Raw genomic sequence first — 22433 nt, 5'->3', positions numbered from 1 at the left:
GGCTGTCATGACAGAAGATATGTAAATGGGCATTGTCATGGTTTCAGTATTAAGATTCCATCACAGATGTAAATACTGCTAGGGGAGGGGCTGTGGGGATGAGGATGCATCATGAGCTCTCCGATTTTGGATTAGTCCTTTTATGGAGTCATCATTTGAAGGCGTAATTGAGAGATAATGGAAACATGAGGAGGTGGGACCTGGTCAGAAGTGCGCCCCTGGAGGTGCATCCATGGCTCCCAGCCCTTCCTTTCTGATCTCCTTTCTGCTTCAGGAGGCAAACACCTCTTCTACTGTATCCTGCCAGCGTTAAAGAATTAATATGCCTTCCCAGAGAGAAACTGTTCACTTAGAGTTTAAGAGAGGAAAATCTTCACACACACACACACACACACACACACACACACTCGCACGCACGCACGCATGCGTCAGCTGCAGTTACTGCTCAAGGAACAGCCAGTCTCAAACAGAAGGTCTTACTAACTTATACGCACTCCAGGCTTACGCATTTTACATATGCTGTCATCCTTAAATCTCTTGTAGGTCCCAGCCCCAGGTTACTCTTTGAACAATTTAAACACACAAGAGACTGAAAGCCTGGCAAATGGGCAGATGGGACATTCACACAGCAAAGAAGGCCATAATCGTTAAGTACGCCAGCTGGGTTTTTTTCCCTGTGAGTAGTTGTTATATGGGGTCATCTTGTCCACCAGGCAGAACTACACTTTTCCTGTCAGTAGGGCACAAGGACCTTACTAACAGGCACGGGGACTTAACGGTAGCTGTAACCCTCCCTGCACTACCCCCTTGAGCTGCTGGTGGAGGCATGATGGCGGCCAGCCGTGTCGAACAAACATGTCATCCTAGCATGGTGAGGCCTGCCTACCTCTAATGGGCCTGGGGAGCTTCAGGGGCAGTATTCCCTTAGCTAAATTCTACATTGTGTGATTTAATGTCTCTTAAGCAAATCTTTTAGAAAACTCTCTATTGCCAGTTCTATGACTCCTACATCACCTCACAGGAGGACATAACAGGATCAGTCTCCCTCAGGCTCAAAGTGAGGGAACCAGACAACCTGGGGCAGACATGTGAGCCAAGAGCCAAAAAAGATATTTTGATGTTTGAATATTTCTCTTAGACACCTGTCACAGCACCAAAGTCTAAAGCAGTCATCAAAGAGTTGGAGCGGGATGTTCTAGGGTGCACGTCGCTGAGGAACACAGAAAGACAGCCAGTGTTCTGAGTTATCCTCTTGGTTGCTTCCACCCCAGCAGCCAGGAACCAAATCCCGGGTGTGTCCAATCTCCCAAACCTCCTCGTATCCTTGGGTTTTGCCCTCCCCGTCCAGCTCCAGCCGAAGGGCGTGAGCATAGCCTGTTCCCTCCACACAGACCTGACTAGGATGAGCTTGTCTCTGCTGTGTAGAGAAACGCCCAGTGCTTCCCTCCCATTGCTTGGTTTGCTGGTTTGTAAACAATTTCTGAACTGTGGCTACTTTATCTCTATCCTCTGTCCAGCTCTTCTACCCCTTTGATATGGGGAATATCCCTCTGAAAAACAGAGAGGGGATCTCTAAAGTGAAGAACCCCAGGAGAGAGAAAGATCTGTTTCAGGGGTCTCTAGTCATGGCTATCTCTTTCCCCTGAGGTAAGCATCATCCCCCTCTGAGCTTTCCCAGGACTTCCTGAAGGTAACACTCCTACTCTGAGAAATAGCCATGGAGGAACTATTGAAATGATGTGGGAAAACAGTACACACTTTTTTTTTTGGTTTTTCGAGACAGGGTACACTTTTAAAAACGTCAGCCTTGCTCTGACGGCAGATGGGTAAAAAGACAGTTAAGACAATTCAAGCAAAGATCAACATCTCTTAAAATAAAAGGACCTGATCTAACGCATTGAGTTGGGGGAAAGCTGTCAATGGTACAGGACCAGAAACAGCCAGAGCGTGTCTCCACAGAGCCAATGCCAGGGAGCTGTGAAAACGCTTCTGTTCCAGTAACTAAACCAGTGTTGACCATGCCCCAGAACCCATCTGCCCAGTCACACTCAAGGACACCAATTCCAGGTTCCCCGGGCAGCAAGAGCTCCATTGTGAAAGCTCTGCTCTTGGGCAGGCGAATGGCTAGTCAAGCTGACGGGAGCACTGTTGAATTTCCCTGAAGCTTTCCAGGGTGAGAAAGAAAATCTTCACAAGGTTCAAATTAGGAGAGTCTATAATATTGCCCCATTGCCTTAAAACACCTGAGGAACATGACATACTCATTCCAGAAGCAGTACGTAGCTACACCTCAACTTAAAAGAAAAATGATTTATCTGTTCTATTATTTTCTGTGTATGAGTGTTTTGCCTCCATGTAGTCATGTGCACTTTGGGACTAGAGTTACAGATGGTTCTAAGACACCATGGCACTGGGAATTGAACCCTGGTCCTCTGCAGCAAAAGCTCCTAATCGCTGAGCCAGCTCTCCAGTCTCTACATCTCAACTTCTCACCTTTCTGTGCGGGGATAGACAGCACGGTTTTTATTCATGGTTGAGAATTTTGGTTTTGTTTGTTTTTTCTTGACTAATGACAGCACGAACTGAACTGTGCCATGCACAGGCACTGTCCAAAGCATACCCCTCTATTGATTAGTATAAAAGCCTGTAAAAAACAATCTTTCTCCCTGGAGGAGTGAAGACAAGTTAAAATCCTGCATAAGATCCTCGGCAGGGCCAGGATTCAACATCAACAGTTTGGAGATTTTTCTTACAGCTGACCTGAGAAGATACTGATAATGGCCCCTATTATCTGGGCCAGGTATGATGCTTAGGAACTTATACATATTCGAGTCACACAATATTGGTATTACTGTTCTTTGTCACAGATTAAAAAACAAAAACTTGGGAGGATCAGATAATCTGCCCAGAGGCCACACAACTGGCAAACTAGCAACCACCAACCCCTGGGTTGGCCCAGGTCTCCTCTTTCCCTCCTGGCAAAATGCAAGCTTGAGACTGTACCTAAAGCCTCCCCAGCCCTCACCACTCAAGACTTTGTCTAGAAATGGCGGGGCAGGACGACAATGAAGAACTTGGTCTCCATCCTTGAGTCCTTCCCAAAGCCAGTTTAGCGTCTAGACTTAAACTAATTGCCGGTTTCTACCATGTACTTCTGAGTCTTGGAGTTCCACTGAGGGTTTCTGCAGATTGGCTCTGGCAGCAAGAAAAAAGCCAAGATCAAAATGGCGAGGACACAAACATCCCTTGAACTGAATCAATTTCGTTAGTTTTGTGCCCTGAAGTTCTGTGTGGTAGTTGTGGAGGGGAAGGGTGGGAAGCCCAGCTCTTCGGCAAGCTTGAAAACCACAGTCCTGGCTGAGGCACAGGCCTGCACAGGCCAAGGTCTGCAGGACTCAGGCTGGCACTGAACATGTGTGAGTGTTCGGAATGCCTGCTGGAGACAGAGCTGCTTCCCAGAGTGCCTCCTTCCGCACCTCAGTTGGCTCACCGTATTATGCTGGCCTGCACAGAGATGAAGACACAGCTAACAGCACAGAAAACACGTGATGTGGCACAAGATTACCTGGCACAGCAGCTGCCGTGGAATCTGTAGAAAGACAGGAACGGAAAGTCCGCGGCACTGAAGAGGTCACCTAAAGAGCACAGCAACGGTGATGCGATGGTCCACACAGCTCCCCAGACCCCACCCAGCTACTTTGGGAAACAAGATGGTATCTTCTGCACCATCCATTCAGCCCTCCAACTCTCATGTCCCTAAGAATCTTCTACTTCCTCCTGCTTATAATAAAGTAATGACAGTGACAATCTAGTGAGAGCCTGCTTTGTGCAAAACCCTGTGTGACATGTGGTGACCTATCTCTTACTCCTTGTCGTGACTCCGAGAGGTTCTGGTACCCCACTCTAGTTCAGAGAAGGGACGCAGCTTAAACTGTGGAAGTGTGGAACTGTGGGGGCAGAGTGCACACCCAGGTCAACCCAAGCCTTAGATCTCTGGCAGCAGCAGCAGCCCACACAAGGGACAGCAGAGGAGGAGAGTCTTTTTAAAGATTCTTTTCTTCTTTTTTTTGTTTTTTGGCTTTATGTTAAAAAAAGATCATGAATGCATTTGCTGACATCTTTTTCATGTTAGTGTTTAATTACCACACAACAGTGACTGTGCAAACTCATTTTAGCTTAAGCCCAAAGGGTGCATTTATTTCTTGTGAAGTAAGTTCATTCTTTTAGTTCCACTTTTAGTACAAGAGGAAATAATCACACATATTGGCTGCTTCTCCCTGGAATTTGAACTTGGTCACAAACAAGAAGTCAGGAGATTAAAAAAGCAGAAAGCCTTCCAAAAATGTCTTGAGAAAAGGAATTAAGCATTTCCACAGTGGACAGATTAATCCTTTCAAATCTGGAGTTTCTGACACTGCAGGGGCCTGGCTCTCTGGGGCCTGGGCTTTGGTGTGGGTCTGTCCTGGGCCGCTGGGGGACTGAGCTGACATTCCAGCATCCCTTGCCGCAGGCAGAGCCTTGTGGTGGAGCTGTGAACACTTCCTTCCTTCACCACTTACACCAATGAGTCGAGTATTTCACAGACAGCTCAGCAGTAGCGTGTTTGCCTAGCACACTCAGGACCCTGGTGCCATCAGAGGAACATGCACAAACATGCATGCACGCATGCTGAAACATATTTCTGAACAAAAGTCAGTGAGCTGCCACACTTCTGTAAAGTCCCCTAAGTGATCTCAAATGATTCAACTGAAAGCTCCAAATTCTGTAACTCTGAGAGCTTGCATGTTTTAAGATTAAGATCAACCTTCACTTATGCGCATGTGTGTCTAAAGAAAAGCGTTCCCAGGGCTTTGGTTTTCATGCGGCCCATCAAAGGTCAGGGTTCTCACTGTTTTTAGGTCACCATTGCACTGAGTGTCTCTACCTTCCGACTGAAGCCCATGTTAGTAAAGTCTCAGCCCTCCAGCTTCCACATCTCTGACATTCTGCTATTGCCTCCTGCTGAGAATAAAGTAATGACAGTGACCATCTAGTGAGAGCCTGCTTTGTGCAAAGTCCTGTGTGACATGTGGTGACTTATCTCTTGCTCCTTGTTGTGACTCCGAGAGGTTCTGGTACCCCACTCTAGTTCAGAGAAGGGACACAGTTAAAAGTGTGTGACTGTGGAACTGTGGGGGCAGAGGGCACACCCAGGCCAACCCAGGCCTTAGAGCTCTGGCAGCAGCAGCAGCCCACACAACGGGGAGTATAAAAGAGAAGGAACCTGCCTTTATCCACCAGCTTCAGAACTTTAGTGTATCATGCACGTGCTACATCCCAAGGTTCTCTTCTGCAGAGGACGACAACTAAGATAACCCTGGGACAGTGGCCCTGCTCAGGCATGTGGAGGGGACATCCCTGGAGAATTTGTTCTGTCTCTTCTGCAGCAGCTGGCCCTTGGACTTTGCCCAGTCTTCCAGTGTGGGAGGAACTGCAGTGCAGCCAGGGAATAATGAGGGATGGCGGAGAGGGTGATCAAGATCCAGGGCCTTGAGACTCCTCTGGAAGAACCTCCTCTTGACATCCCATCTTTCATCATAAATGTTCCAGCCGGGTAAGCCAGTGAGGGTACACGGGTAATATAGGTAGCCAAAGCCAGGCTCTGGAAGGGAGTCTAAAGAACAAAAAGGATGTTGGGGGTAGATGAAGAGGGAGAAGAATAGCAAGAGTGATGGATAATGCAGAGAGGAGGGAAGGGAATAACAAGAGGGATGGATGGGGTAGAGGGGAGGGAGGGGAATAACAAGAGTGATGGATAAGGCAGAGACGAGGGAAGGGAATAACAAGAGGGATGATGGGGATAGAGGGGAAGGAGGGAAATAACAAGAGGGATGGCTGGGGTAGAGGGGAGGGAGGGGAATAAAGAACAAATCTCAGTCTTAAGAGAAGACTCTTCTTAAGAAGAGTCCCAGCTAAGTCGGTCGGTGGTGGCACGCGCCTTTAATCCCAGCACTTGGCAGAGGCAGGCAGATCTCTGTGAGTTCAAAGCCAGCCTAGTCTATGAAGTGAGTTCCAGGACAGCCAGAGTTGTTACACAGAGAAACCCTGTCTTCCCCATCCCAAAAAAAGAACCCTGCCAGCTAGATGATAATCACTACCCAGATGACAAAAGCCACTCCTGTAAGGGAGTAAGGAAGAGAGAGAAGCAAAAATGTCGGATGAAAGAATAGCCTGCCTTTATCCTTAGGTCATTTCTCAAACCATCATATTTATGCACAGCATCTACTTGTCTGCACACCTCGGCTGCCCCACCACCTAGAACTACCAATCCTTCGAGAGCAGGGACTCCATCTCGCACATCCCGGTAGCGACTCTAAGTCAGCCTTACAAAGACACCTCGGCAAGCACCACTGAAAGACGGGCACCTGAAGGACTGGGTGCTGCTGTAGGCCAGATGTGTTCTAGACTCCACTGTGTGGCCCGCAATTTCCAGCTGACTCTCAATGCATCCCTTTTGGTGCCCTCAATCTTTCCCTTACTAAAGCAAGTATTTTTTTCATTTTTATTTTTCTATAAAATGTATTCTGATCATGGTTTTCCCACCCTCATCTCCTCCCACATCATCCCCACTTCCTTACTCATCTAACTCTGATGTAGGAGGGCCTTCTGTTTATGTGTTGCTTTCACTGGTTAATGAATAAAGAAACTGCTTTGGCCTGACAGGGCAGAACTTAGGTATGCAGAGAAGACAGAACGGAATGCTGGGAAGAAGGGCAGAGTGAGAGAGAGCCGCCATGGATCTCCTGCCTGAGACAGATGCTAGTTAGAATCTTGTCGGTAAGCCTCAGTCACGTGGCAATACACAGATTAATAAAAATGGGTTAAATTAATATGTAAGAATTAGCCAATAAGAAACTAGAGCTAATGGGCCAAGCACTGTTTTAATGAATACAGTTTATGTATGGTTATTTTGGGTGTAAGCTAACCGGGCTGCCGGGACAAACAAGGGGCCCTGCTCCTTGTGACATAACTCCACTTCTTTCTCTCTCTAGAAAACAAACCGGCAAATTAAATAAATAAACAAGAACTAAAAAAAGAAAAGAAAAATCAAAAGCACAAGAAACACACACACAGGGGGTTCCAGAACAGTTAGAACCATGTAGACTAGGCTAACCTCAAACTCACAGAGATCCACCTTCCTCCACTTCACTGGTTCTGTGAGTAAAGGGTACACCACCACAACAGGCAAAAGGGAGGCTTTTAAACAGAGAGGGGAGTCTATCTGTTTTTGAACAGCCAAGGTCAGTAACACCGATATAAATACCACAAGGAGGTTACAGAGTGTAGCTTGCCCAAGCCCAGGAGTGCTCCATCTGGGAGCCTGTGAACATGTGAAGATGCTGGGGGCTAAAGATGGACCAACTGTTAAGCACTTCCTGCTCTTACAGAGGACCCAGGTTTGATTCCCAACACTCACCTCAGAAGGCTTACAACCCCTGTAGCCCAGGAACTCGCCTCTGTAGGTGCATACACCCATGTGTTGTACATACATAAACTCGAGCAATGCACATAAAATACTAATCATCTTTAAATTAAAAAACACAAAACCCTTGTGCTACTCTGTCTGAGCTACATGGCACAGGCACCAAATAAGTGATTGGGGGCTGACCCATGCCTGCTGGCAGCTACATGAGGCCTCTGTAATCAAGGGTGAGTAGCGGGCTAGGTTCCAGCCGGCACTTTGCTGAGCAGAGGACAGGAACCCCACTTCTCTGAAGGTTACAGAGCACAAAATTGCAACATGAAGTGAAGGCCTGAGGTAAACTTGCTGTCTCCCCATCTCAGGCCTGGAACTGGCCAGGAATGGGGTGGGGTCGCCTCTAGAGGGTGGCCAGTGCAGCTGCTTTACCTCACCAGGGGCATCCCATGGACCGAGGTCATTGGTGGCTCATATTCCTGCTCTTCTGGGGGCTTTAAAGTCTCTTTTTAAACCCACAGCAGATGGCCCCATAAGAATACAAAGTGCAAACTTCTAAACATGGGGTGAATGTCTCTACTACTGGTCAAAAAGCTTAAAGAGAAAGGAGTGGGGGGTCTTCTCAATTGTGGTTCTAAGATTCTTGAACCCTCTCAGTAAATTGTGAGGTCAAAGGCTCGAGGAACAGGTTGGCTCCATCTCCCCAGATCCAAAAGAAATGTACTGCTCTGGGCACGCAAGCTACCTGCTTGCTTCCTTGCACCTAAAAGGCACTTCCAGGAACACTCATCCTTCAGCCACTCAGAAACAAGGGAGAGCAGGAGCAGGAACTCCATGAGGATAGCTTCCCCCACTAGACCAAGTCAGACTGAGCCCTCCTGCTGTGCTGGGGGAAGCAACAAACGGCACTAACACTGTGATAGTGACACAGTGTTAGTTAAATGTACAGCTGCTCTAAGCGCCAACAAGTCTATTAGCTGTTTTATCTGCTCAACTTTATAATTAGTGGTAAACAACCCTTAGAAAATGTGGTTTAAATGAAAATGGCTCCTATAGGCTCATAGGGACCGGCACTGTTGGCAGGCGTGGCTTTGTTGGAAGAAGTTTGTCCCTGGGGGTGGGCTCTGGTGTTTGAGAGTTTGACCAGGCCCAGGGTCACTCTCTCTTTCTGCTGCCCGAGGATCCTTCTCCAGCACCATGCTGCCTTGCCATGATGATAACGGACTAAACCTCTGCAACTGTAAGCCAGCCTCAATGAAATGTTTTCCTTTCTAAGAGCTGCCATGGTCATAGTGTCTCTTCACAGCCATGGAAACCCTAAGACAGAAAACACCACCGGGATTGATTTAAAGTTAATGGAATGGACTCCCAAGGGGTGGTGCACATTCTGAATGTGATGTTAGTGTTAACTGTCAACTTGACAGAGCCTAGGATTCTCTGGGAAACGGCTTCTGGCATGCTTGCAGGAGATTCATTATGTGTACTGAGATGAGAAGACTGGCCACTGTGGGTGGCACATTCCCTGGCTGGGATCCTCGACTGTACAAATGGAGAAAGAGACGACCTGAGCTGCATCAGGCATTCACAGTTCCTCCTGACTGCCGATGGGATGTGTCCAGCCCCTTCCCTTCCACACAGTGTTGGGCAATGTCTTTCAACAGGAGACAGAATAAATCCTTATTCCTGGTTTGTGACAAAACCAGGAGAAGAAACTAAGACACTGTACTAACATTTTTCATACCAAAGTCCTATCTTAACGTCTCTGTCATCTGCTCTAGGAAACAAGAATAAGCACTGACTACTCCTCAGTGACTGTGCAGTGACGGCTACTGAGCTGATGAAGCCCTTACCTGCATTTCTTAATGAGCTTCACTATTCTAGCCAAGAGATTCCCTACTCAGAAATCCTCAGCTCAGTAGGTAATCAAGGCAAACCATCATCGCTGCTAAGGTTTGAAGTCTATGGAACTCCCCAGATAGGAGAAAGGAGAAGCAAACACATTCATTCTTAAGGCACCTTGATACACAATTTGAAAAAGTTCAAAAAAAAATAGCAAACATGATATTGATATTGATTAGCACACACAGAGACACCCCCCCCTTTTTAAGTTTTTTGAGACAGGGTTTCTTTGTGTAACCCTGACTGTTCTGCAGACCAGCCTGGCCTGGAGCTCAGAGATCCTCCTGCCTCTGTCTCCTAAGCACTAGAATTAAAGGCATGCACCACCACCACCCAGCCGGTCAGAGCACTTTTATAGAAAGAATAAAGTTTGTAGCTAAGAAGATGGCTCAGTCAGTAAGGTGCTTGCCACACAAGTACCCATCTTTAAAAAGAAAAAAGGCATGGTGGCATGTGTCTGTAGTCCTAGGAATCAGTGAGCCCCAGATAAAAGTGAGAGATCCTGTCTCAAAGGAACAACATGGATGATGTCCTGAGAAATGGCATCCAAAGTTGGCCTGTCAGTCATTCACATACTCACACATGTGCACATCTGCACACACATTAGCATGCATACATATGCACACATACATGCGTACATACATACAAAAAGAAGACACCTTTATATTACTCAATCAACATGCGAGGAAGGCAGTGTGGTTTACAGTGTCCCAAGAATTAGATCGTGAACTTGCTACTAGTACACAGAGAAGGATCTAGCTTCTGAATGCTGCCGGCATTTACTCACCATCCCACATCTACCTTTGCCAGGGGGTTTGCAGGACCCTCCTATGACACTAGGCATCCAGGACTTTGGAAATTTGGGGGCATTCATTTCCTAGGAGTTTCAGGTATTTATAGCAAGGGAAGTCGAGGTTATCCTTGCTGTTGACATAAGAGACACAGCCAATTTTAGCTCTGCAAAAATCCTTCTCCTGATTTAAATTTCCTATACTCAGCCTCTTTAATGACACTACTTTGGTTAGTATGAAGTCACAGATGGACTCCTTCTATATGACGAGCTTACATGTGTCACACTGGTCTCTATAACTCAGTGATACTAATCTAGATCAACCCTCATTTACCATGCAATGGTTTAAAGTCTGAAGAGCAAATGGAAAGCAAACCTCAGGGGCAGGGGTGGTGGTTCCCCACCCCCCCTCTCTTGTTCTAGGGATTGAACCCCAAAGTTTACAGGTGCTAAGCGAGTTCTGCACCTCCAAGCCCTGACAAACAAAATCTGAAGGAAAATTATTCCTCTTCCAGTGTGACCACACTCCAAATTATTTCTCAAATTAGACTTTTCTTTTTGTCTCTGACATACCTTCTGATTGAGACAGAATTCATACCATAAAATTCACCCTTTGAAAATGTACACTTTCCAGGGTTCAGCGTAGCCACAGCTCTGAAGCCATCACTACTGTGTAATCATAGAGCATTTGCACACCCTCTTTTCAGAGACTGATGATCACTGAAGATAATTCTCTGTGCAAACCACTCTAAACTCAGACAGCTGACCCAGACAGTAGCAGTCCATCCAAGGCATTTTTATATTGACCTGAAAACTTAGCAGTAACTCAAGGTAAAAGGCTGGATCGGTGGCCAGGACAGATGAACTATCACCAGCATCTATGTTTGAAAACTAAAGCAGCTGCAGGAAGCGAGGCCCAAGTGTCCTAGAAATGTATTCACTTGCTCAGGACATTTCATAATAACATACAGGGGCCCCAGGAAAGCAGAAATTAAGAACAGGATCACGACGGCAGATGCCCTCAGCTCCGGTCCCCTCCTACACACCTGCTGGGCCTCATCTTGGTCATGACCACAAGGTCAGGTGCCCTCAGCTCCAGGTCCCCTCCTACACACCTGCCTGGCCTCATCTTGGTCACAGCACTCAACTCCTCTGAGCTTCCACTCCCTTACTTGCAGATTTGGGTAGCACTAGGGATTATTGTTGAAATCCCTCCCAGCTCTGATGATTGTGTGATATATTTAAAGCATAATCTCACCAGGTGGTAGTGTTGCATGCCTTTAATTCTAGCACTCTAGGAGGCAGAGGCAGGTGGATCTCTGAACTGGAGACCAGTCTGGTCTACAGAGTAAGTTCCAGGACAGCCAAGGCTGCACAGAAAAATCTTGTCTCAAAAAAAAAAATCAAAAGAAAAGAAGAAAAAGAAAAAAAAAGCATAATCTCTTAGCTGAAGGACAAACAGATCTCGATGGACTGGAAAAAAATACACACAAATCCACCGAGACTAACTCAGGGATAAAAGAACAGGGAGGCTGGGAGATCCTGTGAGTGGAACTTTCCATCTGAAAGGCAAGAGGCACCTTAAACATCTGTAAGGCCCAAAGCCAGAAAAGAGGTGGCTGAGAAGACAGATGAGAAAAGCACTTAGTACTGACAGTTTTGTGGGATACGCGGTGCTTTCAATACGTGACAATGGTGAGGGCATTCAGCAGGGTCCTAGGTAGCGGTACCGTTGCTGTGATAGAACACCATCTGCTGTGATGACCAGAAGCAAGTCCCTCTAAAACCCATGCTCAAGAAGAACCTACCTTGTGCAGTAAAAGGAGGATTTTTTTAAAAAGTAATGAGAAGTGGGGTCTCTGAGAGACGAGCTATGGTGAAATGGGGTAACGGGGTGAGGGCACTGCCCCCCCACAATTTAACACTGCCTGACTTAGTGTTTGTTTGTTTCCTTTCTTTAAAAAAAAAAATTTCGAGACAGGGTTTTTTCTGTATAACTGCTCTGGCTGTCCTAGAACTCAATTTATAGAGCAGGCTGGCCTCTAACTCATAGAGATCCACCTGCCTCTGTCCCTAGGTGCTGGGATTAAAGGTATGCACCCTCACCACCGGTTGAAATGAAAGCATTCTAAAGTAACATCATTTTAATAGAATTCTTATTCTCTTTACTTATTTCTCTTCCCAACCTGGCTGCACCAATTCCATCCTCTTCCTGGGCCTGGCCTCTTACTTACCTTCTTAATTAGTCCATGGATGGTTGGCCTGCTAGGGCCCAGCCCTCACCCTAGAAACCCCAGTGACCCAACAAGAAACAAGTGGCCCTGTGACCTGCCTGGACCAGAACTGGAACTAAAATAAACCTCTTTTTACAAGATAATTTACCCTTGGGGGTTGGAGAGATGGCTCAGAGGTTAAGAGCACTGGCTGCTCTTCTAGAGGTCCTGAGTTCAGTTCCCAGCATCTACATGGTGGCTCACGACCTCTGTAATGAGATCTGGTGACTTCTGGCCTGCAGGCATATATGCAGGCAAAACACTGTATACATAATAAATAAATATTTTTTTAAAAGATAATTTACCCAGTCTGTGGTTTTGTGTTACTAGCAATAGAAAACAGCTAATAGTACTTCAAAACCGTCCACGGAAAAAACAAACTGCGTGACAGAGCAGAGCATTTGGGGAAATTCCTAAACCTGAAAAACAACCTCAGAGCAGCAGAGGCAACAACAACATAAAGATAATTTGAGAACCAACTCTTTACTCCAGCATTAAAAAGATCGGGTGGCAACTATGACAAGAAATTATATTAAAATGGTGCTGGCAGGGAGAGCAGGCGGGACTCTACACTGGCAACCAAGTCTGATTAGCTGAATCCGGTCCTCAGAAGCTACATGTTGAGAACCACCTGCTGCTGAGTGTGCTCTCTGGCTGCAACACACAGTGAAAAATACACAAATGCACACACACGCAGTGCACACACACATATACATAGACACAAACACACACACGCAGGTGTACACACACATATACATAGACACAAACACACACACGCAGGCGCTCACACACACACTAGACACAAACACACACACAGACACATAGACACAAACACACACACGCAGGTGCACACACACATATACATAGACACAAACACACACACAGGTGTACACACACACATATACGTAGACACAAACACACACACACGCAGGCGCTCACACACACACTAGACACAAACACACACAGACACATAGACACAAACACACACACGCAGGTGCACACACACATATACGTAGACACAAACACACACACACACACCAGGTGCACACACACTAGACACAAACACACACACATACACACAAACATACACACACAAAAAAAGGTACATTTTAAATGATACTAACTAGAAATAGAATAAATTTGAACTGTTTCGCCAAATACTTTAAAACTAGCACAGAAGAACAGCTCTGGGTAGCCAGGGAAGAGATCTCAGAAGAGTGCAAAAAAAAAAAAAAACAAGTGACAGCTCTGTCTGTACTGCACTCCCTCCCTCTCCCTCCATCCCTCTCCTTCTCTCTCTCCCCCTCCCTCAGTCTCCTTCCCCCTCTCTCCTTCTCTCCCTCTATTTCCCTCTCACCCTGTTCCTCTCTCCCTCTCTCTTTCTCTCTCCCTCCCTCTCTTCCTCTCTCTCCCTCTCCCTCTCTCCCTCCCTCCCTCTCTCTTCTTCCCTCCCCCTCACACACACACACATTTTATTCAGCCATAAAGGAAAATATTATGTGAAATGGACAGAACTAGAGATCATTGTATCACATTTCTTTCTCACATGCGGATTCCAGGCTTAAAACATATAAACCCACACACATGACATGAAAGCATGAAGGAAGTAGACTATTTGGGGAAGAAGAGACAGTGGAAGTGGCCCAGGGAGGACAAGGGACAGTAGCAGGGTGCGGTCATTAGTGAAGGACAGTAATATCTTTGTATGTGTCATAACAGAACCTACTACTTTGTAGGCTAATTAAAATTTTCAAAGTTCAAAATATAAGGTAAAACTTTTTTTAAAAAAAAATAGGGATAAGAATAAACTCATGGGCAATAAATCCTCTTCCTGTTTTGCAGTGATGGACCCAGGGCCCTAAACGTGCTAGAGAAGTACTCCACCGTTGAGTCACTCTGCCCCCATCTATGGAGCATTCACAACCTCATATCTGTCACACAGTCTTCAGAGACAGCAGGCTCCGAGCCCTGAGTGGACAGGGACTATAAGTGAGCAACAGAGTGCTTACCTGTGGGATGAGACGCCACTGCCAGGAGAGCCACACTGGAAAACAAAACATAAAGTTCAGCAAAGCAAGCAAGAACACTTTCTCGAGCACACAAAATGCATTAAAAATACACATTTCCTGTGGGCAAGAGGGCTCCTGCTTAGGACAAGAAGGGTCTCATGCCCTCCTTCACCTGTCACTTTCCCTGACCCTGGCTGGCCTATTATAATGCTCATTATTTTACAATGATTATTTGAAAGCTAAACAAAGCAAGTTCCAAGCTACAAATAGGTTGCAATCTAAAGCGAGCTGTTGAGTGTGAGCTAAGAATATTTTTGTCGTAAGATGAGCTGCGTAGCCAAGCACTGGGCCGAGCTCTGGGAGTCCACTTGAAGAGAGGAAGGAGGAATTTTACAGTCAGGGGCTGGGGTCAAGATCATGACAGGAAACCCACAGAGACAGTTGACCTGAACTAGTGGGAGCACATGAACTCTGAACCGACAGCTAGGGAGTCGGCATGGGACTGACCTAGGCCCTCTGAACGAGGGTGACAGTTGTATAGCTTGGGCTGTTTGTGGGGCCCCTAGCAATGGGATCAGGACCTGTCCCTGCTTAAACTGGCTTTTGGAGACTTAGTCCTCACGCTGGATGCCTTGCCCAGCCTTGATGGGAGGGCGGGGGGGGGGGGGGAGCTTAGTCCTTCCTCAATGTGATGTGTCATGCTTTCTTTTTTTTTTTATTGATTTTATTGAACTCTACATTTTTCTCTGCTCCCCTCCCTGCCTCTCCCCTCCCCTTCAACCCTCTCCCATGGTCCCTATGCTCCCAGTTTACTCAGGAGATCTTGTCTTTTACTACTTTCCATGTAGATCAGATCCATGCATGTCTCTCTTGGGGGGCCATCCTTTCTTGACTACCATAGGAGGCCTGCCCCTTTCTGAACAGAGGAGGAGGAGGTGTGGGGGATAGATGGGAGGTAGGGGGAGGGAATGGGAAGAGAGGAGGGAGGGGAAAGTGTGGTTGATATGTAAAATAAATGAAAAAATTTGATAAAAAAAAAAGATGAGCTGTGTACATTCACAAATGTATCATTCGTCCACTGCACAGCTGAAAACTCCCTAAGCAGATACTCAATAGAGCCAAGTGCTGAGGGACACGAAGGAGGGGGTCTCTGGTGTGGGCCATGTTCAGTCAATAGAGCCAAGTGCTGAGAGACAGGAAGGAGGGCGTCTCTGGTGTGGGTCAATCTCACATAACATCATTTCTCTGGAAGCCTCTCCACCTCCCTGGACTCCTACTGCTCCCTGAAGCCCAGCTGCAAAGGGCTGAATTCTCACCTTCTGCTGCTGCTGCTGCATTTAGCAGAATTCCCTGTCATCTGGGCAACTGATCTAGATACAGGATAGGGATAAAATTTATTGTCTAAGCCTGGCAGTGGTAGCACGTGCCTTTAATCTCAGCACTCAGGAAGCAGAGGTAGACGGATCTCTGTGAGTTCAAGATCAGCCTGGTCTACAGAGTGAGTTCCAGGACAGTTAGGGCTACACATAGAAACCCTATTTCCACTGAGACAATGGGGATGTTCTATCGGGAACTCACCAAGGCCAGCTGGCCTGGGTCTGAAAAAGCATGGGATAAATTTGGACTAGCTGAACATAGCGGACAATGAGGAAGAATCATCAGTGGGTTTTTGATCCTACTGCACGTACTGGCTTTGGGGGAGCCTGGGCAGTTTGGATGCTCACCTTACTAGACCTGGATAGAGGTGGGCGGTCCTTGGGCTTCCCAGAGGTCAGGGAACCCTGATTGCTCTTCGAGCAGATGAGGGAGGGGGACTTGATCGGGGGAGGGGGAGGGAAATGGGAGGCGGTGGCGGGGAGGAGGCAGAAATCCTTAATAAATAAATAAATAAATAAAAGAACCCCCCCAAAAAGAAACCCTATTTCAAAAAACCAAAACAAACAAACAAACAAACCTTGCTATATAAGTGTAAGATCTGGGTTTCCACAGATAGGAAGGCTGCTCAGGTCTACACCCTGGCTGTATCACAGAGTAACCCAACATCCTGGTTTATATCACAGTCTTCAAGGACAGCATGTGGGCATTTCTGATTTTCCAGACTCTCCCTCTAAAACACAGGGTCAAGCTGACCCCAGGGACTGGCTTCGAGATGCTAGCTAGCTAAGCCCCTGCTGATGAGCAGTATTTACCTTATCTATGCTCTTGATTGTTTTAATGGAATGCTCTCAGAACAGCAGGGGTGGGAAAAGAAGACTCATGGGAAAGTGGAGGGATCAAGCCCTGCATCCCATTATTTAAGAACCTATAGATGGTAAGACAGGATTTATACATGGTCATAAATACACACATGTGCACATGCGCGCGCGCACACACACACACACACACACTACAGAACTGATGATGCCTAGTCCTCTGCATGGGCTCTGTACATCTCTTCGCATATACCCTTCATTATTTTAACTCTTTGGTCACACTTTCAGGAGTTATTGCTCAATAGCAGTATAACGGAACCCTTTTCCACCCCAAAGTGTCTCCTAAGACTTGCCATGGACCTTAAATACGATCAGGATCACTCCATTCAGTTGAGTTGACTCTCTAAACCCTCTTTGCAATTCCACAAACCCAGCCTTGCCCCACGCGTGTGCTGTGCCCTCCGGGGAGCAGAACATATTTTACTCCTCTTGGGATTCCAAGCAACCAGGCATACAGCTGATCCTCAATATGGGTTCTGATGGGCTTAAACTGTATCTGTGGTAAGAATATGTCTGAAGAAAAATGTAACTTGAAACCCCTTAGAGTTCTAAGATTATAAATTACATACAAAGGCTAAAGAGGAAAATGTGCTAATATAAAAATTATGCTAGTATATAATACCTGATGAATAGCAGATCTTTTTAAAACCTACTCCTTGATAAAATATTTACTGAGTGCTAAATGTGTATTCGTGTGTTTGTAACTGTTGTCTGTGTGTAATGTGTCTATCTGTGTGTGTGTTTATCTCTGTCTGTTGTGTGTGATGTCTGCGTGTGTGCACATGTTTGTCTGTGTCTGCGTGTGTGTGTCTGGTGTGGGAGGTCCTTCTGCATATGTGTTGCTTTTATTGGTTAATGAATAAAGAAGCTGACTTGGCCTGTGATAGGGCAGAACAGAACTAGCCGGGGGACTATACTGAATGTTGGGAGAAAGAAGGTGGAGTCAGGAGATGCCCATGGAGCCACCAGAGGGGAACAGCACAAACTGCCAGCTGGAACATTGCTGTAGGCCATGAGCCTCGCGGTAAAATATAAACTAATAGAAATGGGTTAAATTAAGATGTTAGAGGATAGCCAAGAAGAAGTTAGAGCTAATAGGCCAAGCGGTGATTTAAATAATATAATTTCTGTGTGATTATTTCAGGTCTAAGCAGCCGGGAACGAACAAGGGGCTCCCTCCAACATCTGTCTCTCTGCATGTGCCCTGTGTGTCTCTGTGAGTGCATGTGTGTGTGTGTGCACGCGTGCGTGTGTGTGCGTGTGTGTTACTGCTGATTGAACCTAGTGCTCCATATGCACACTAGGCAAGTACTCTACTGTTGAGCTATAACTTCATCCCTATTTTTACTGTTGAGTTTTAAAGTCTCACTAAGTTGCCCAGGCTACCCCTGAACTCACTTTGCACCAGGACGGACACTAAACTTGGGATCACCCTGCCTCAATGTCCTCAGTAGCTAAACATCGGCCTGAGCCATTGGGCCTGGCCAGGAACTGTCCTAGTAATAGAATGAAACAGTAAACGGGACAGAAAGCATCTCGGTGCTTACAGGACATAGGCTGGGACGACCTAGGGGAACCATGGATCTCCAAACACTAGCCTGCATGTTTTCTGTCTCACTGAGTCACTCCCCATTGACAGACTTGTGCATAATCTTACCTGGAGAGCAAAGAAGTAGAGAATGTGTCAACAACATTATAGTAATTTTATGTTTTATGCATTGGGGGAACTCAAGATTCTAAGGAATTTACAATACAAGGACACTCTCATGTACTACCTAAATTCTCCAAAATGCAGATAGACTAACCTGCATTTAGAAGCTTCAGTTATTTTCAGCTCTCTGGCCAATCTTTCCCTGTACGGTGGCCTTATTCATTCAACTGAACCGAAGGGGGGGGGGGAGGCATTAGCCCTCTCCTTATTCCTACGCTGTACTTCTCAGGGGAAGAACCGTGTCTTATTTCCCTCTGGGTCTTAAGCAGTACAAGGCATACAACAGACGCTCACAATGGGTTCTGATGCAGACAATCACTTCTAGGTGTGTCGACAGTGGCAGCACATGGTGGGAGCAGCAACAAGTCAGAGTCAGCAGCAAATTCACTCAGTGGAGGAAGAATATCTGCCAGAGACTGAGAATCCTACACCTATTGCATCTCCCAAAATATTGAGAGACCAAAACAAGCCTCTCCCTTGGTGGACTACTCTCCACGCTTGCCTGGACAGGGACAACCCATAAATCTGAGCAGAGTGCAGATTTTCCAGCATCGAGCAGCAGTGGCCAACTGATCAGTGGTTCCCGCCGGCTGTGAGGGCCCACGCCTTTAATCCCAGCACTCAGGAGGAAGAGGCAGGCGGATCTCTGTGAGTTCAAAGCCAGCCTGGTCTACAGAGTGACTTTCAGGACAGCAGCAGCTGTTTCACAGAGAACCCTGTCTTGAAAAAAAAAAAGAAGGGGGGGGAGAGGGAAGGAGGAGAGACTGAGGGAGGGAACGAAGAAGTGGTCCTCATTATGATTCAAATATCTTTGCCACTTACTGAAGAAAAAAAATCTAGACAGAGTTAGGGCTCTATTGGAGTGTGCCACAGCCTCAGCCTGGAAGACCTGGGTACCAGGGTTGTAGGCAATAAATATCCTCATACCAGATGGAGGAAGAAAGGACAGAATAAAGAACTGAGGACCACAGGGGCTTACTTTTCGGTGTTGCTATACCTCTGTTGCATGGCATGTATCTTCTGTAGAACTATTTCCGACAGCTCAACACCTGGGAAATACTTTTCTTTTCAGTGCTGGGGATTAAACCCAAAGCCTAGTGCATGCTGGGTACTTTACCATTGAACTGTAGCCCTGGAAAACACATTGAAATACCAAGAACCACTGGCAATTTTTTGGAAAAGGGGAGAGACAGGCAGATCCCAGGGGCTTGCCTGCCAGCCTGCCAGCCAGCCTAGCTGCAATGACAAGCTCCGGGTTAGGTGAGAGACCCTCTCTCACAAAATAAGGTAAACGACAGAGGGAGAGCCCGGAAGTTGACCTCATACAAACACACAGCACAGCAGCATGAATAAATGAAGTTTTTTGTTTTGTTTTTGCTGAGTATAAAGGTAACAAACAGCCATGCTCAGAGTAAGTTTTACATTCAAAACAGTGCTATAGGGGCTGGAGAGCTGGCTCAATGGTTAGTGCGTAATGCTCTTACAGAGGACCTGAATTCAATTCCCAGCACCCATATCATGAGGCTCACAAACACCTGTAACTCTAACTCCAGAAGATCTTCCGGCCTCTGCCAGTATTGTTTTCATGTGCACGCACGTGTGAACAAACACAGACAACCTAACAAAAATCAAAATACTAAAGGGCGTTTTAACAACTGCTGGGTTGAGTTTCTCTGAGATGGAGCTGCAGGGGATGCTGAACGCCAAGGGATTCCATCAGAAATCACCACCACCAAGTGCTGAGGTAGACATCTAACATGGTCCTCTCGCTGCAAGTCTGGACGTCAGGCACTCTTGGATCCTCAGCAGCAAGTCTCAGTTTCTCAGCCAAGTCTGCAGCAGGTAGCCTGAGGCTGCTAAAGCCCAAGACCCATCCTGACTATCCCATATAGCAGGATGACCCATCCCCTGATTTGCTGGGGTACAGGCGCACACAGGAGTCCATATGCCATACTTAAAAGTTACACAGTAAGCTTCAGACCTGACTAACCACCTTAACAAATACACCATGAAAAGAGCCAAAAGTCTAGATTAAATTTATAATTCTGAGAGTGTCTGAAGCTCACATCAGTGGGATCTGGCCTCTGGCGCTCTGCTCGTACCCTCGTGTGTGTGTGTGTGTGTGTGTGTGTGTGTGTGTGTGTGTGTGTGTGTGTAGACAAGAGCTAAGCTCAGAACTACTTGTAAAAGGAATTCAGGATGCAGTCTGGAAGCAAAGGTGTGGGCACCTTCAGGGGGAAGTATGGAACCCTCTGAAGCTCAGGCAAACAGGCTTTTCTTGCTTTGGCTAAGAACAACCATTTGGATTCTTCAGACTGTGATCAACTCACAACATTTTAAACTGGCTTTCCTAGCAAGCCAACTTGTTTAAAATTCACTAATCAAAATATTATCGGAAAATCAAAAACTCATCTCTAACCAGGATACACGTTATTCTTGAAAAGACGTAAATTCTGTCTTACCTGAATATATAGTTCAAGTACTGCTGGTCAATGTCACTGAAAAATTGAAGAGAGAAAAAGAGAAGACTCATAATAAAAAGAATTTTTAAATCTATAAATGGTCATTTTACTGTATTAATAAATTCTACCTCTAAGTTACTAATTTTATAAATTATCAAAGGAGAAGGAGCATTTCACATTCAATTCTTGTCATTTGACCTGAAGTGACTTTAAATTTCACACAGCTCATTGAACATGGAGAGCTGGTGCCTACATGGAGTCCTCAGCCCATGTTCTCATCTCTTTGGTGAGGGAAGGGACTCTGCAAACTACGGAAAGAGAAATGTGGACACCAACCTTTGACCTACAATCTGTCCTGTCTGCACAATATGCTAGTGCAATCAGTGGTGGCACAGAACTGTGGGAACAGCCAACCAATGTCTGATTTGACTTCAGGCCCACTCCATAGAAGGAACCAGAGATTAGACAGTCCTAAGGTAAAACTTAATGTAAAACCAAAGACAACTGGCAGATAGATGGATGGATGGATGGATGGATAGATAGATAGATAGATAGATAGATAGATAGATAGATAGATAGATAGACAGACAGACAGACAATAGGTAGATAGATAGATAGATGATAGACGATGGTAGATAGATAGATAGATAGATAGATAGATAGATAGATAGATAGATAGATAGACAGACAGACAGATGATAGAGACAGACAGATAGATGATAGAGATAGTCGACAGACAGACAGATGATAGAGATAGATAGAAAGTCAGATTGATAACAGAGATAAATAGATAGAGATAGATTAGATAGGTGATAGACAGATGATACATACATAGATAGAGATAGATAGATAGATAGATAGATAGATAGATTAGATAGGTGATAGATAGATGATAGATAGATTAGATAGGTGATAGACAGACAGATAGATGATAGATGGATAGATAGATAGATAGATAGATAGATAGATAGACGATAGATAAATAGATAAGATAGGTGATAGACAGATAGTAGATAGATAGATAGATAGATAGATAGATAGATAGATAGATAGACAGACGATAGATAGATAGATAGATAGATAGATAGATAGATAGATAGATAGATAGATAGAACTGATTCCTGGTGATATTCTGCTATAGTCATAGATCAGTGCCTTGTCCAGTCTTCATCAGAGAGGCTTCCTCCAGCAGGAGATGGGAACAGATCCAGAGACCCACAACCAGACATTATGCAGAGTTTAAATTGGAGGTCTCTACCAAATCCGTCCCCTCAGAGCTCAAGGAACTCCATGGAAGAGGTGGCAGAAAGACTGTAAGACCCAGAGACACAGCAACACCAGGAGAACAAAGGCCTCTGAATCAACTAAGCAAGGTGCACATGAGCTCACGGAGACTGAGGCAGCAAGCGCAAGGCCTACACAGGTCTGCACCAGGTCCTCTGTGTATATAATATATAATATATTACATTGTAGCTATTAGTTTGGTGTTTTTATGGGACTCTTGAGAAAAATGAATGAGTCTCTGACTCTTGTACCTACTTTTGGGACTTTTTCCCTCCTGTTGGGTTGCTGTGTCCAACT

The 22433-nt window shown here is 45.9% G+C and overlaps 1 protein-coding gene across 3 annotated transcripts in view; it reads right to left on the bottom strand.

Moving 5' to 3' along the window:
• Slc35d4 (solute carrier family 35 member D4) overlaps positions 1 to 22433 on the bottom strand; it is a 144550-nt gene that overhangs the window by 76151 nt on the left and 45966 nt on the right. For all 3 annotated transcript variants that reach the window (XR_012910331.1, XR_012910330.1, XM_075969289.1), the window contains 3 exons: positions 20853 to 20888; positions 14428 to 14462; positions 3566 to 3635 (listed from right to left, as the gene is read on the bottom strand). Coding sequence is in view for 1 of the 3 variants with exons in the window: in XM_075969289.1 (XP_075825404.1) it covers positions 3566 to 3635; positions 14428 to 14462; positions 20853 to 20888 (141 nt within the window). In the remaining 2 variants the exon portion in view is untranslated. The remainder of the gene's footprint in view (positions 1 to 3565; positions 3636 to 14427; positions 14463 to 20852; positions 20889 to 22433) is intronic.

Source organism: Microtus pennsylvanicus, chromosome 4 (genome assembly GCF_037038515.1).
Source record: "Microtus pennsylvanicus isolate mMicPen1 chromosome 4, mMicPen1.hap1, whole genome shotgun sequence".
Lineage (NCBI taxonomy): Eukaryota > Metazoa > Chordata > Mammalia > Rodentia > Cricetidae > Microtus > Microtus pennsylvanicus.
The sequence above is the reverse complement of the archived record's forward strand: the minus strand, read 5'-3'. Positions and strand labels throughout refer to the sequence as shown.